At 40.7% G+C, this 15998-nt stretch overlaps 3 protein-coding genes across 4 annotated transcripts in view; 1 reads left to right on the forward strand and 2 right to left on the reverse strand.

Moving 5' to 3' along the window:
- Positions 1 to 578: 578 nt before the first annotated feature.
- On the reverse strand, positions 579 to 4096 carry vti1b (vesicle transport through interaction with t-SNAREs 1B). Its single transcript, XM_044142341.1, has 6 exons — positions 3852 to 4096; positions 3706 to 3764; positions 2387 to 2584; positions 2078 to 2251; positions 1836 to 1897; positions 579 to 1258 (listed from the first exon to the last, which is right to left on the reverse strand). The coding sequence occupies exons 1-6, from the start codon at positions 4081 to 4083 to the stop codon at positions 1165 to 1167; spliced, it is 819 nt and encodes a 272-aa protein (XP_043998276.1). The 5' UTR covers positions 4084 to 4096; the 3' UTR covers positions 579 to 1164.
- A 975-nt stretch (positions 4097 to 5071) lies between these two features.
- On the forward strand, positions 5072 to 12905 carry rdh12 (retinol dehydrogenase 12). Of its 2 annotated transcripts, none has more exons than XM_044142235.1 (7): positions 5072 to 5248; positions 5785 to 5903; positions 6644 to 6799; positions 6888 to 6992; positions 8073 to 8282; positions 9261 to 9450; positions 11153 to 12905. In XM_044142235.1, exons 1-7 carry the CDS (start codon positions 5175 to 5177, stop codon positions 11253 to 11255), a joined length of 957 nt encoding a protein of 318 aa, XP_043998170.1. In that variant the 5' UTR covers positions 5072 to 5174; the 3' UTR covers positions 11256 to 12905. The 2 variants fall into 2 exon arrangements, with proteins under 2 accessions (XP_043998170.1, XP_043998171.1); XM_044142236.1 differs by having other exon boundaries at positions 5788 to 5903.
- Positions 12906 to 13019: 114 nt separating this feature from the next.
- zfyve26 (zinc finger, FYVE domain containing 26) overlaps positions 13020 to 15998 on the reverse strand; it is a 33258-nt gene continuing 30279 nt past the window's right edge. Inside the window, exon 43 of the mRNA XM_044142237.1 lies at positions 13020 to 15878. Coding sequence (XP_043998172.1) covers positions 15669 to 15878 — 210 coding nt within the window. The 3' untranslated portion in view covers positions 13020 to 15668. The remainder of the gene's footprint in view (positions 15879 to 15998) is intronic.

Here is a 15998-nt window from a genome sequence, read left to right on the forward strand (position 1 = left end):
ACTAGAGCAGGGGTCTCAAACTCCAGTCCTCGAGGGCCGCAGTCCTGCAGTTTTTAGATGTTTTTAGATACGAAACGCTGGAATGAAATGGCTTAATTACCTCCACCTTGTGTAGACCAGTTCTCCAGAGTCTTAATTATCTATCTGAATATCTATCTATTCAGGTGTGCTGCAGCAGCACATCTAAAAGTTGCAGGACTGCGGCCCTCGAGGACTGGAGTTTGAGACCCCTCCACTAGGGGCATCAAGGATAAAAGGGTCAGGGGCTCAAGCCCCCTTTTCCCCGATGCCCCTCTGCACGTACCTGGAAGTGAGCTCATTCAGATCATGTTATGTAACCCGTATGTTTACAGCGCCAAAGAAAACCAGGTCACCAAACATGTTTTTGTTCTCGCCGTGTTTCCAGGAAACTTTGACGAGAAACACAGATGTGCCACTTCACTAGCAGCCCACCAGAAATAGTCTTATCAACGCTTATTTGAGAGTAAATCTCATAGTAGCAAATGTTACTTCTCCACCGGTGTGTAAATCCACAGCGGATGTCTCCTCCTCCCCCCCATTCTTAAAACACTGCCATCTGAGGTCAAACATGATCTTTAATTACACGAATACTTTTAAATAAGGACTCCTGAGAGCACACTGATTAGACGTACAGTTATTGGAAGAATAAAGCAGCTGCGTGAAGATCTCACATTCACATTCAGCATCTATTGGATTTGGGGCTTTGCTGTGATTTGGAAAACCGGCACAATGCCACAAAACAAAGTCAGCTGGTGTCAATTGTTTGATTTCTGCGTCTGTCAGTTTTCACTTTCCTTCAGCAATACACAAGGAGGGTGGCACCCGGCGCACATGTCCAGATCATCGTCCCGCTGGACATCACTGACGTTAAGAGACGGGTAGAATAGCACAAATGTCAGTTCGGGGTCGTTTCTGTAGGTTTGGTCCATTGACGGCTTCAAATATTCAACACCCTCGTCCCAATAGCCGATGGACACACACCCAGTCTTAGAAAAAGTTCATCGCTTCGAAGGAGTCACAGGAACGACAGACAAGTATTATTGCTACCGAACAGCTGAAAGAGAAAGTGTTTCGTTCAACGTCCGCGGGGTTTTTTTCCCCTGGATTCAGAGCTCTGCCTGTTTGCAGATGACGCTGTTCTCTTCATTTTCGGAAGAACTTCAGGTAGACCACAGCACCCAGAATGCCCAGCTCCATTAGGATGATGACGGCCAACAGCAGCTTGTTCGTCATCAGGCTAGAGGACAGGAAGGAAGCACACAAAGAGAAACTCTGGTTACGAGGTCGATGAGCATCTACGAAGGAGATCAACTACGCGCCAAACATAAGAATGAAGAAGAACTTCATGATCGCAGTGATGACCGATGTGAGGCCTTGAGCTTGGGGTCCAACAGTATTTGGTTTTCTGTTGGTGCATTAGAATTATTTTGTCCAAGAATTTCCTTCAGATTCAAGTCAAATGAAACTTGAATGAAACAGCTGTTGTTTATCTGACTGCACATATGTACAGGATAAAGTAAGTGGCTCATTTGTTTTATCCCTTCTCCAACACAGCTGCCTTATTTGCATAGCAGTTTCACCCATTCCCCTGGTTTTCACATCAGAGGGGGGGGAAAAAAAGGCATCGTGCTTTAGTTCTTCTAATTTCCAGGATTCTCTAATCGGCTTTAAAACAAAAAAAAACAAAGGCAAAAATGAGAGGAAACTGAAAAGCAATCTATGTCAATAAAAGGTGAATTTATGTTAAGGCTGCTTTAAGCGTCGTTATAAGTGGTGATATTAACGGGAGGGTTAATCTGCGTGGTGTTACTCACCGTCGTGACATGGCACGAAGGATTTTTCTACTCCGGCTGAGGTTCTCTCCTGTATTCATCAGCTGAACGGAGAAAAACCAAAACACATTTTAAATAACATACATTTAACGTGTCGTTGTCTAGCAACAACAATCGCAGTCAGTTGCTCCTCTCCCATCATGCACTCTTTGCCACCTAGCCACATTTTCCTGCATGAGTGCCACCTTTAAACTGAAACCGCGTCAGACCAATTGTCTACTCACTCTGTCTCTGGTTCGGTCCAGCTGCTCCCTCTGCTCTCCCAGCTCCTCGATAATGTCCGTGCCGATCTGATCCGTCTCCGCGGCGATGCGCTGGCTTCGCTCGATGCTCTGGCTGGCGTTGTTCAGGTGCTCCGTTCCCTGGAGTAAAAGAGCTCTCTGGGACTGCAAGTGTGTCTGCGGAGGTAGACCAGAGTGGCGTCGTCAAAACGGGGTAAATTAGATTCAATTTGGAAAAAAAAAAAAAAAAAAAAAGATCCGAAAGTGAGTGTTTTTCGATTAGGTACGTAGCGTGGGAGTTTTGATGCTCACACTTTGTTGATTTTGAGATGAGTAAATGCTCGGATGGCTTCCCTGGACTGTCTGGGACGAGGAGCCGAACCCTGGCGTCGAGGTTCTCATGTCCCTCTGCAGCTTGCCGAGATCCCTGCGGTAGAGGCGCAGCTTTGCACTCATCGCGTTTCTGTATGAAGAAGGAGCGCCACGCAACTCCTCTTCCATTCCTTGTAACTGGAGCAAAAAAAGAAAAAAAAAGAAAAGATGAGCAATGCCACAAAACAAAGGAAGATCTCGAGACCGCATGTATCAAACTCAAAATCTGGCCCGCCGTAGCTTTAAAAATCACTAAAACAATCACAAAATCCTGAAGGAACAGCTATTTATTGATATTTTAACAATTTAATTGGTTTTATTAATGCATTGTGGCACAACGGGCCTTTTAAGAACATTCAGATTTTTGATACGGCCCAAAATGAAAATGAGTCTGACACCCCTGCTCTAGACAATTAAGTTAATTTACTCTGTAGCTACAAGGTTTCTAATTTAAAGGGGCAGGACATTTTCAGTGTTCAAAAGAAGTATTCACGCCCCACTTTTACAAATATTGTTGCTTTGAGAACACAAATATTGGATTTGACTGGCATTAATGAAATATATTAACACTAAATAGGGCATTTTTGTGAAATGAAAAGAAAGGCTACTTGGGTTTTAACAACAAAAATGTTGAAAAAACTGTGGAAGGCCTTTGTATTCATCCCCCTTCCCTCTAAATACAATTCACTGCAACCGATTAACTTAGTAAGTAATGATGGCAGTTCCAAAGAAGCTGATCAGCGTTAATGAGAAGATGGATTGAATTAAATTAGGGCTGCACACCGCAAAATCTTTGTTGAATATTGACTGCAAAATGGTGAAATATAAATAGATCATAATGCTTAAAGCGTAAAACACTGTATTCTCAAAAATAACTTTAAAAAATGCAGGAAATGTTTTTCTCTAACTTTATCGAGACATAATTTCCCCCCACCCCCCCACCCAACAAAAAAAAAGGACTTGTGGCTGACATCGAAAGAAGGCTCTACAAAGTATTGGCCCAAATGGACAGAATAGAAATGCACTCAACACTTTCCAGATTTCTATTTGGCATTCATTTCCTTCTACCTTACAATTATGCACCGCTTTGTGTTGGTCTATCAAATAAAATCCCAATATGTACGTTGAAGTTGTTGGTTCATAAATGACAGATTATCTCGAAAGTAACCGCTTATGGGCATACAATTAAAATTTTATCAAAGATAGAGAGACATGTTTCCAATTTACTGCATTTAATAGGTAAACAGACAGTAACTCACCACTTCCTCAGCCTCTCCCTGTCTCTCATCAAATGTCCTCACCAGCTTCTTCCTCTCCTCTGCATTTAAGACAGCATAAATTCAACGCTCACAGCACAGAATATCCTATAAATGAATTATGCTAGCTGGGTGTTTACAGTGTTTACCTCCGTGGCTTGTCAAAGCCCTCTCTGGAATTAGCTTCAGCTCATCATACAGCGACCTGTACATCTCATGCAGCTTCTCAAACTCTTCCGACGACATTTTTACTTTAAACGTAAGTCCGCTGGGCTTATTAAGAGACTCCGGCTTTTCAAACACGACAACAACAATTACGAGCGCAAGTAAATCTGATAGTTTTGCTTTGGTTATAATCAGAACCCCGAGACTCTTCCGCATGATGGCCCACGTGACTAGTAGCGCCTTTAACTTCTCAACAAAAATCTAAATGTAATGTGGTTATGTGTTAAATATGGTGAATTTCAAATTTTGTATTGATGATAGCTTTTAATATAAATTTAATAATAAATGCTGCTAAATAGTAGCGTGAAAGAACTGAGGATTTTTGTTTTAATCAGGCACTAACGCGGGCAACCGTTGTGAAAATCTTTGGGAAGTGTAGTTTTCTAGAAAGCGTAGGTTTATCACGGTATTTCCTCCTTTCCCCTTTTTGTTTATGCTAATATGACATTGATAAAATGTGGATATAAGTTCAAAATTAAACTTTCAAACAATGGTGTTTTAAAGTTTAAACTTAAATAATGGATACGTTATTTTTATTACGATTAATCAGAATTTCCTCCTTTTGTTTATGCTAATATGACATTGAAAAAATGTCGATATAGGCCCAAGTTAAAAATTAAACTTTCAAACAATGGCGTTTTAAAGTTTAACCTTAAATAATGGATACGTTATTTTTATTACTATGAATCAGAATTTGTTTGGAGAGTTAGTGGAGCTTGACAATGCCTTTGTCAATTATTTATAAGTTAAGTTAATTAAAGGTAATGGGTAATGCTGTTATTAACTGAGTATAAATATTATAATAAATATAATAAGTATATGTTAAATATTTTTATTCATTCTTTTTCTTTTAGAATACAGTAGAGCAGAACAGAATAATAAGAATAGATGTAGTACTTATTTTTTGTGCCAATAGAAAGTCTTTATTTTGAGACAAAAAGTAGTCCATATGATTTAGAAACAAAATAAATTAAATAAAAAACAAATCTACATTTGTTTACCAATGTACAAGATTATTATCCATAATTCATAATCAGTTATTATAACCAAGATAGATAACTAAAACATTTTTTAATTTTTATCCCTGGTCTTAAAAACTACAATCCCATGATCCCGTTCGCATCGTGAATCCGTTTCCCTCCCGTCTCGCTTTGCACCCCGTTCTGCTTTGACATCAGCTGTTCTGCCTACACACATCACTTGCATCTTCTAGAAGGGAACAGCCAAGCTCAGAGATCTGTGGCGTGATGTTTGTCTTATTAATTATCGCGGGCCTCGGAGTGGTGACGCTTCTGGTGATTTTATTCGCTCCACACATACGGTAAGTACCTTTTATTGTAATACGAATCCACATTTCTGGCCAGATTATGCTTTGGTTGATCAGATATTGCATTGCACTGATCTAATTTGTACTACATTGTCCATTTGTCCCCGTTAGCCCACTTCTCTTCTGAGTTTGAATGTAACTGGGGGTTTTTTCTTCTTCTTTTATTTAAATGTACGATTTCTAAGTTTACTGCACAATGAAGGAATGTGGGAGCTGGAAATCAATGAAACGGATTGATGGAGTGTTTGCACGGAGGTGATCCGGCGGTCTTCCGTCTGAGCTGCTCGGGCCTATCAGGAGGCTGCGCGTGGGAGGAGTTATATCTGTATGCCTCACTCCGACCCGCTATTGGCTGCGGCGTGGTGCCGCTCGGTGGCGTGGGTCACACGGCTCGAAGCTCGGGGTTGTTCGGCCAAGTTTCGCTATGAATAATTAACCCGTCCAACTCAAATGTTCATCCCCTAATGAGGTTAGGATTTAAAACTGTGGCACTACAGGGACGTGACAAGCCGCTCTGTGTTTCCAAACAGAAGATATGCAGCAGGAGCGGTGTGCAAATCCACAGCACGTCTGGAGGGGAAGACGGTGCTCATCACCGGGGCCAACACAGGGATCGGGAAAGAGACCGCCCTGGACCTGGCTGTGCGAGGTGGGCTTACATTTGGGGGTCCATTTCATCGAATTATGAAAAGTAAAAATATTTGTTTAAAAAAAACAAAACTAGAATTGCATCTTGTACACCTACTAAACAATACAACATTTGTTCAAGAGACAGTACTGTGTGAAATCTAATGTTTTGAGAAAAAACATACCTGGGAGAGTTGCCTTGATTTTTCTTTTCATGCATGCTTGAGGAATCCTCTAGTCGCCTGGGCGAACCACTCAGCTGTGAAAAACGTTTGCGTGGAAGACAAAGTTTCTACGCTTCTAGGTTTCCGCCTCACAGAGCTCCCCTTCCCCTGCGATTCCACCACTTAGCCCCTTCAGACTAGCCAACGGCAGTTAGCAAACATCCGGTGGAACTGCACATTTCCTGAGCTCATACGAGCTACTTGTCAGTGAAAGGCTGGTTTTAAATCTCCCGAAGGCGGAGTTTCAGAAAGAGCAGGAGCTCCTTAAAGAGACAGAAACCTAATTTCAAGACGCTAAATCACAAAGTAACGTTTCTTTAAAGTTATGTGTGACATATAGACTTTTTATAACTGTGGAAGGTAACACAGTAACTTGATTGTTCTCTATAACGGCCCTATATGTATGGAAACACATAATACTGCCCCTTTAATCCCGCCTGACATTACTCAGAGTGGAGTCCTTGTGAATTGGTTCTCAATTACATTATATTCATTCTTTCAAATCATTTTTCTGCCTCTCTTCTCTTGAACATCTCAGGCGCTCGGGTGATAATGGCGTGCCGAGACGTGGAGAAGGGCGAGGAGGCCGCCGCCAGTATACGAGCCGCGTACTCGGAAGCCAAGGTGGAAGTGCGAGAGCTGGACTTGGCAGACACCTGCTCCATACGAGCGTTCGCTCAGAAATTTCTGAGAGGTGAGTGAAGCAGAAGCGTCTAAGCTCACAAGTAGCTGGAATTTGTTGTAATTTAACGTTCTTTCGTTTTGTTTTTATTTTTGTTCAGAGGTCAACCAGCTTCATATACTCATCAACAATGCCGGAGTGATGATGTGTCCCTACACGAAAACAATCGACGGCTTTGAGATGCACATCGGAGTCAATCATTTAGGTAGGTCCGAAACAGAAATGGGCTGGAGTCACAAATTCGTTCGCAGAGGTACAGGTTTCAAGAGGAAACTGTTCCGTACGATTTCGCATCAAAGTAAAGTTAAATAAATCTGGATCAATTTAGTGGCCCACCTCTAGATTTTAATACAGGCAAACATCAAAAATGTCTTATTGAGAAATCAGGACTGGCCAAAACCTGCATCGTCGAGCCAAATATCACCGTTTTCAAAAATGACTTTTGAAATTGGGTTAAAAAAACCCCAACTTCTTATCGATGCATTTGTAGTCATTTGTCTTCCTATTAAAAGAGCTATAAAATTGATTGTGCATTTTTATAGCACAAATCAAATATGACTTAAAAGAAATTTTAATTCCTGATTTAATGCCTTGAAATTGGGCATGTGTCTCTTTAGACACTCCTGCTCTTCCTGAAGCTCCGCCTTCAGGATGTCATCACAACATGGCTCCTCCATTAACCTCTAACAACCTCCTTTACCAGCGCTGCACTGAGAAGTAGTTCCTACGATGAGCTCAGCAGATGCTCAGTCCCACCAGGTGTTTGCTAATTGCTGCTGGCTAGTCTGAAGGAGCTGAGTGGGGGTGTCAGGTGAGGGTTGGGGGCTGCTCCGTGTGGAAGCTGCAGCTCTGAGGAGGAGCTTTGTCCTCGAAGGCGGGGCTAGGTTCAACCAGCAGTTTTGTACGGCTCAATGGTTGCCATGGAGATTAAAGAATTTCTAAAACATGTATGAAGGAATCAAAGCAACGCTCCAGGTAGGATTTTAACAAAGGAATAACATTATAACATGATTTCAAGCTAAAAAATAAATTATATGGCTTAGTTAGCGTAAATAACTTTAAAAAACTTAATTTTTATTGACAGAAAACCTTCAGTTCTAGTTAGTAAAGGTTTTATTCTGGCATTTTTATTATTATTCTCTCTTAATCTACATCCACCTTGTGTTTGAGTGGTCAACCTTGACGCTTTTTGATTTGATCCACGCACCACTATCTCGAGTTTCTAACAAAGACCCAAAAGTACTTTACCAACCACGTTGGCTTGGGTCTTGTGTGTTTCCCTCAGGCCACTTCCTGTTGACGTACCTCCTGATCGGACTGCTGAGGCGCAGCGCGCCGGCCCGCGTGGTGGTGGTCTCGTCGCTGGCGCACAACTTCGGCTGGATCCGTTTCCATGACCTTCACAGCCAGGGCAGCTACAACAGCGGATTAGCATACTGCCAGAGCAAACTGGCAAATGTGCTGTTTGCCAGAGAACTGGCCCGCAGGCTGAAAGGTACACAGACGGTCAAACAACACATGGGAGAACGGACAGATGACCTCTACATTCAGGGAAAAAAACCCAAAAATTTAGAATGGGGATGCTTAAAAAATAACAAACAAAGTGACTAAAATAAGAAAAATAATGCTTCGTGTAGGTTTCAGTAAATGGATACAGATTACATTTTTTTCCCAGCAAAAATTTTAGATGAATGCCATTGGCTGAAACAAAAAACAAAGAGATACATTTGGGGGAATGGGGGGAAAACTGCTGAAGAAACTTTTGGGTTTTGTTGCGTCTGATCTGAATTTAACAACAAGGAAACTTCATTAGAGGCAACGCAATTCAAACTCCTCCCACTGTAATTTACTGAAAGTCCCGGTTTGTGAAATAAAACTAATTTGCCCTCATTTTGATTTGGATTGCGTTCATTTAATCTCCAGGGTTTTGGCGGGAGGAGCAACCGATCGAGTTAAATTTAAACTGAATGACATCTACTTTTGGCGGAAGAAAAGCATTTTTGACCCAAAACTTCAACTTAAACTGTTAATTCTCATTTATATAAATATATATAAAAAAAGCTAAACATATTAAAAAGCTGAGGAAAAAAAATGAATAGTGCACAAATGGGATTTTTTTTATTGAAGGTAAAAGCAAAAAGTGAACTTCTTGGTTTGATTTCCATGGAGGAAAAAGTTAACATATTTTTAAAAAGAATAACAAAAAATAGCTGCAAGTCGTCATGAAATAGCTTCCTATTTTAATATTTGAATGACTGAAACAGAACAGAGGTCGCAAAAGCAGCTCAAGGCCAAAAGCAGCAGAAAAATTGCCAGGTGAATCTCCATGCTTTGTAGCAGTCATGGTGGAGGTTTCCCTCCACAGAAGGAGAAATCTTTTCAGTTCCCGTTTAGAAAACACAAAAGTACAACCCAGGTTTTGAATTGGAGTGAATGACCTGCCGCCGTTTCGGACGGCGTTTCGCCTTCCCAGGCACCAATGTGACGGTGAACTCGGTCCACCCGGGCACGGTGAACTCCGACCTGACCCGACACTCGACCCTCATGATGATACTGTTCACCGTCTTCTCCGTGTTCCTGAAGACGCCGCTGGAAGGAGCGCAGACCAGCGTGTACTGCGCTGTGGCCGAGGAGCTCCACTCGGTGTCCGGGAAACACTTCAGGTAGGGAGACGGACAAAATCTACTTATAAAAACAAAACAAAACAAAAACAACAACAAAAAAAACTCCCCCGTCTGTTAATGGGATGGTGCTCTTTTCTGAATTATTCATCGGAGAGAAGAAGCGCCCGGAAAGAAATGTGGACATAATGCTGCAAAAGCCGGTCGGTAATTTGTTCTGTATTGTTAAAGAACGGAGCATCGGGTGAAAAACTAGAAAAACTTGCCTTCACGGCTGTAGAAAACCACAGAAAGTGACTATTTCACCTTTTCCGTGTAGAACTTTAAAACCTGGCTTCATATCTCAACAGCTGGGTTCATTTTGAAGCTGTGATCTGAATGTAAATGGGGGCCAATAATGAAGCTTCATCCAATCATTTTGAGCCGGAATTAATTGTCAAAACATCCCTGTAATAGTAAGATTTATTTAGGTATTTCATCTATTTTTATATAAGTAGTTCAGGAACTGTTTTGAATTTTGCCTATAAACCTCGTTTACAGATTTAAATGTAATAATAAAAAAAAAAAGAAGAAGAAGTGATGAACCTTCCCGATTTTGTCACATTTTGAATTATTCCATAGATCCACATTGGTTTGTTTTGTGTGTGAGGATGAATAAATGAGTTCCAAGACGCTTCGTGGCATTCTGACTTGGAAACCCAAAGTCAATATCCAATATAGGGCCAGAGGATAAATAGATTTTTAATCAATTAATTCAATTTCCTGTTTTCCCCAGATTTAATTTTCGGAAGAAAAACAAAATCTGGATTTTTGTCACCGATTCATTCCTTCGTTTTGCATAATTCAGAGTGACGTTAGCAACCCCAAGAACTGACATCTTTTTTTTTTTTTTTTTACATGTGCATTTTACCACTTTTATTTCTATTTATTTTGACTTTGAAGTCAACTTCCAGAAGAAATGGTTGAAAAAAAGAAAAGCTTTTGAAGATATTTTCTGTCATTTGTGTGTTGGAATTTTTTCAAGAAAAAAAAAAATGAGAGGGGAAAGAAACAGCTTAAACTCTGACATCGAATTGGATTTTTTTACATTTTGTTTTTTTAATCCATGGAGATTTTATTTTTAAACCACATCGCCCAATTCCTAATCCAATGTGGCTGCTGCTGTGCATGTAGGATGAAGTCAAAGTTGCAGAAATAAACAGCTTACATGGAGTTCTTATGTTTGGTATCAACATTAAACCGGAGGCAGACATTAAACCAGACAACCCCATCCTTCACAATTCTCAAATTCTGACCTGGAAAAATACTCATCAAAGCTGAAGTCAGCAACCATCCAACATGGCTGCCATCCAACATGGCTGCCTCGTGTTTAAAACATAGTAAACATTGGAGGAGTCGACAGTTTATTCTGCTGTTTTTCCCCCATAATTTTCCTTATGAGACGAAATCAAAACCCACCAACATACATATCATAATGAAACAGTACGGGATTAATAGTTTGACTTGTTACATTTATTTAGTTTTAATCACACAAATGTAGGATTAATATTTGGGTGATATATATATATATGTATATATATATTAGCAACATTCTGCTCAGATCAATCAGGGTCTGGACGGTCAGTTTCTAGAAAGCCGTGCAACAAAGTCAGAATGAATCCAGACGGGGCAGCTGGGGGGTGACTCATGCTGTTATTAGCTCTTACATAATAACGGTCCGGGTTGTTTTTTGCTCCGGTTGCAGCGACTGCGCCCCCGCCTTCGTCGCTCCCCAGGGGAGAAGTGAGGAGACAGCCAGCAAACTGTGGGACGTCAGCTGCGAGCTTCTGGGCATCGACTGGGACTGAGTCGTCCTCTTGGCAGCGCTCACATTTCTCAGGCTTCCTTGGAGTCCCTCACACTTCTGTTCTTGTTTTCTGTTTTCTTATTATTATTATTATTTCGATGTTCCGTACTCGAAAGCTTTTCTTTCCGGTACGTTCTATGGGAAGTAAAACAATGTGAAGTTTTTTTTGTTTTTTTTTGTGAAATAAGATGCAGTAAGGTTGGGTGTTTTGGTGCTCTGCTGCAGCTCATTAGACCAGAACCAGTCCTGCTGCATCGACGGTTCATATCTTAGGACTCTATTTTCATAACACAATGCGAATACAGCAAATGGCAAAAAAAAAAAAAATTAAAAATGAACTCGATCTGTTTGTATTGCTGTTTCCGTACGATTAGTTTTCAATGCAGAGTAAAAAGACCAGCATCTTTTTCATTCTCATAGGATTTCATGTTCATTTCTTAGGAATTTGCAGTTAATAGTTCAACTCCTGTGCCAACTTTCTTAAAAAAATAAAATAAAATAAAAAAGTCAAAAACAGGGATTATATTCTACACACACGTTTGTTAGCGTGAGTGTGAGCCATAAATGCATCGTTTTCTTCTCTATTTTAAGAGGTAAGAACTTTCTTTTCCCTTTTCTAGTGTCCCGATTGGCACATTTCCGCAGATTTAACGATCGCCCAACTTAACGTTTCTGTTCGCGTTTGTAGTTGCCGAGAGTTTACCTTCTCTGTTTTATACAAGTCGAAACATGCCTTTTACGAAACTGACATTCATAGTAAGAGTTGAATGTTTACATTTTATGTAAATAAACGGAAACATTACAACGAGGGTGCTTGTGCGGATCTTGGAATCTCAACCTGTCTCGACATTCCAGGCATTCCGTATGAAACAGCTGGTTGCCATGTGACCCAGGGCTGTTTGGCTCTGCAAAACGAACATTCAAGATGGAATGCTGATTACGGGATTGCCTTTTATTCATTTGGGACTGCGTCTTGGAGGTAGACGGGTCACACACCTCAACTGTTTGAATTATTTGTGTAAAGGTGTGTGTGTTTGTAGCGTATATAAAAAGAGATACACATAAAGTTGAAACGAACTGGATAAACAAGACTGATAACCTGTGACAAAAATTGAACTCCTTTGCCTTCTCCGGGTACTGCGGGAACGCACCACTCTGTTGGAAACAACCAATCAGAGATGGACACAGGGTTTTAGCGCTGTCAATCACTCTTGTGCTCCTCGCCTCCCTCCAACGCTTTAAACTACAGCTGATTCACCACAGCAGAGTCTGCCACTAAGGCTAAGGCTAGTTAGCATAGCAACCAATGACGGCAGATAAACAGTTTTTCTCTTGTTTTTCCACCATTGGCACATTGTGGAGCACACAGGATGTTGATTGACAGCGCTAAGACCCTCCTCCTGGCTCTGATTGGTTGGTTTTGACCAGGGAGAAGGTGGAGGAACTCAATTCTTCACAGATTATCTGTCTCATACTGTCAGGACAGTTTTAATAAATATGGAAAAAAAACATTTTTGTAAAAGTTGCATACCGCAGGCTGAAGTGAAGTATTTAATTATTGAAAACAAAACCGGTTAGATTTTCCTACAAGCAGAAATTCTCTGATTAGAAACATAATCAGATCAATTTAAAAATAAAGGCTATAAAACCACTTTTATTCTTCCAGTATTTCTTTTTATATTTTTTTTTGCAAGATGTGTGTGGCTGTATTTGAAATTAACATGAAGCAAACGCCAGAAATAAAACATCTCAACAAAACTCAATATATCAATAATTATTATTTTATTTCACAATTGACAGAGCACAAAAACATTAGTCCTGAAATTCCAATTACTGAATTACATATTTCATGATATTTTTCTTTTTTCCCCTAAATATTGGTTTCAGTATAAAGTGCGGCAGTGATGGGACACAACAGTCGAAGTTGAAGTACAGCTTCGTTCGTAATGGTTTCATTTGTTCCTCAGTAATTACTATGGGAAGATTCGTCGGCAGGTTAGTGCAGACACTCAAGGCAAAGAGGCAACACAACATCTCCACCGCCCGACGGTGCTTCTTCAGACATGTGACTGATTTAATGTAACTTTAAAAGTCATACCTGGAACCTGTTGGTTCTGGAGTACAAAAACAAAATCAGGTTTTTATGACTGTGTGCGTGTGACATAAAAAATCAACAACAAAAATCCTAGGAGTCTGACTAAGCAACAGTGTTTCTGATCTCATAAACAAAGTGGATCCCTTCCTACATCCCACCTGAAATTAAACAGTTAAAATGTTCTTAAATGCCCTGAAATATAATTATTTCTTTGTAAAACTCCTGTAAAAGGATAGTTTGGGATATTTGAAGTGGCACTTTGGTACAAAAAAATTGAGAAGCTCTTAATATGTATCCTTCAGCAGATAACCTTTCATCCACATTAGAGTACAAAGCTAATGGCTAAAGGTGAACTAAGACCAGCATAGTTGAGATTCTTTAAATGGTTCCGCCTTCAAAAGAAAATGTGGATAAGTTTATTGTCCTGTCAAACAACTACTGCGTTGCTATTCTGAGGTTGCTGTTTCATAACAATGAATGATATACAGCTGCTAGCGTCAAAACGCCTAACTGTAAAATGGTGGGGGGGGGGAGGGGAAATGTACACAGTCTCTCGAGAAGACGGAGACATTTAATATCTGCTAATGTTTGAACTGTTTCCCAGAAATAACATTTTCAGGTTTGAGTTGTTCTGAATTGCAGATAAAATAGGCGGCTCGGCTGGCTAGCTAGCTGTTAGCCTTCCATCACTCTTGAGTTCTGCGTTGTTCTCCAACCTTACTTACTACAATGTTCTATCTGTCTACTGCCGGTGAGAGAACCAATATTAATTACTTCATAGGAACCCTCCTGTTTCTGTTTAAAGAACTCAAATTTAGCTTAATAATTCTAGCTAAAAATTAGCTTAAATAATGTTAGCTTAAGCTAACATTTCTTTTAGAAAAGGGTGGAGACGATGCGTCAATGATGATTTTCCTGTGTGAAAAAAACCAGAGTGGAAAAGTAAAAACGATTCCCGGTCCAAGTACTGTATTAAGGCTAGTATTTTTTTAATTTCCATTTTTCACTTAATCTCTGTAATAGATTGGCTAGTTCGACTGGAAAAACCAGGTCTGCTTTCATTGCATGTTTCACATGGGAAAATTGTGAACTATGCTCTGCTTCCTGCCTCCGCGTACTGTCAATAAGATCCGAATACTAACCTGTCAACGGTAACTTTAAAGGTTCCTAAAACAATGTTTACGTAAACAGGTGTGACTTTTTTGATACTGGAATTTAAGGCAACATGTTAGCTGTTAGCTATAACCTCCACGTCCAACGATCTGCTGTAGCTCGGATGTCACCTCCTCACAACCTTTTATCGGCACATCGCTTCAAACATCCCGCACTATCCTTTTCAAAGAAACATTCACTGAAAATGTGTTTTGTAAACTACGTCTCTGGGATAGCAACAAGAACATCTGTTAGGTATGTAACATTTTGACAAAGAACATTGAAAGTGGACAAACCAAAACACACAGACATTAATATTGCTAATAGAAAAAAAAAATTATTGTAACATTTATCAGGGGACCTCCAGTCAGTTTTGGATCTATATATTTTTTCCCTTTAGGCTGAGGTAGGAAACAAACACAAACCAATGCAAAGCACACTGGTGCGTTTCAGTCAAGTACCGTCCTTTTAAAATAGCGTACCGATGAAAAGCAACATCGTCTTTCGAGAATCGGCACAGTGGTGATTCACAGCTTTACCGCAGAAGGAACGTTACTCACGTGACAAAAGGTTTTCCAACAGGTTCTACCGTCAACACAGGGCTAGCGCTGGTTTGCGCCAACTTCAAATTTTTTACTTTTTGAGCAGTAAAAATTGATTCTCAAGAGTTTTACATCTGAGAAACCGATGCTACGATTTTGTGTAAAATGTTCGGAAATTAAAGACAAAAAAAAAAAAAAAAAATTACTTGTCAGTTATACTAGTTTTAGAAAGAATTATTGCGTAATGCCAACATGATGCACAGATGTGTCCTCTTCGGTTGTAGGGGAACACCACAATTATTTCAAATGAAAGCACCTGTTAACATGACATCTAAAAATATGTTTTGTGGCTTCTGCAGGTCAGCAGACTCAACCTGGGGATTTTGAACTAAGCCCTAGAAGTTTGTGTAATGCATGTAATTAGCAGGGTAGGATCGCTGCGATCGCGCCAAAGGAGGAAGGTTGATTCCTTACAGTTGTGGTGGGTAGAAACAACATGTCAGTGGGGAGATTTAAGTCGGCAGACACTGAGGCCCACGTCGCTGTGTTTTAAACACGTAGTGTGCGTATCGCGTCTGATGGTACGGACGTTTGTGCGACTCCTTTTCCTTCAGTTTCCCCTTCTTTACCTTGCGGTGGGCCGGCTTTGATGCGGCGGGGGGGATCTGCTGTGCTCCGAGAGCCACTGGCGGCAGATGTTCTGCATCACCGAGTCCTGCGCTCCTTCAGCCGCTTGCAGGACGTCCTGCACCAACGGGCCTGCCCGGCCCGGGTCCAGCTTCACGGCCAGCAGGTACGCCGGCCTCAGTTTACTGCACACCAGGAAGGCTTTGATCTGAGACAGAAAGTTTCAGATGCATGCTATAAAAGTGAACAGATTTTTCTTCTGTTTTTCCTTCATGGAAGTTCATGAAAGACTGCTTTGTGGAATTAAAGCACAACAAACACCAGTCTA

This window comes from Gambusia affinis, linkage group LG16, assembly GCF_019740435.1.
Source record: "Gambusia affinis linkage group LG16, SWU_Gaff_1.0, whole genome shotgun sequence".
In the NCBI taxonomy this organism is placed as follows: domain Eukaryota; kingdom Metazoa; phylum Chordata; class Actinopteri; order Cyprinodontiformes; family Poeciliidae; genus Gambusia; species Gambusia affinis.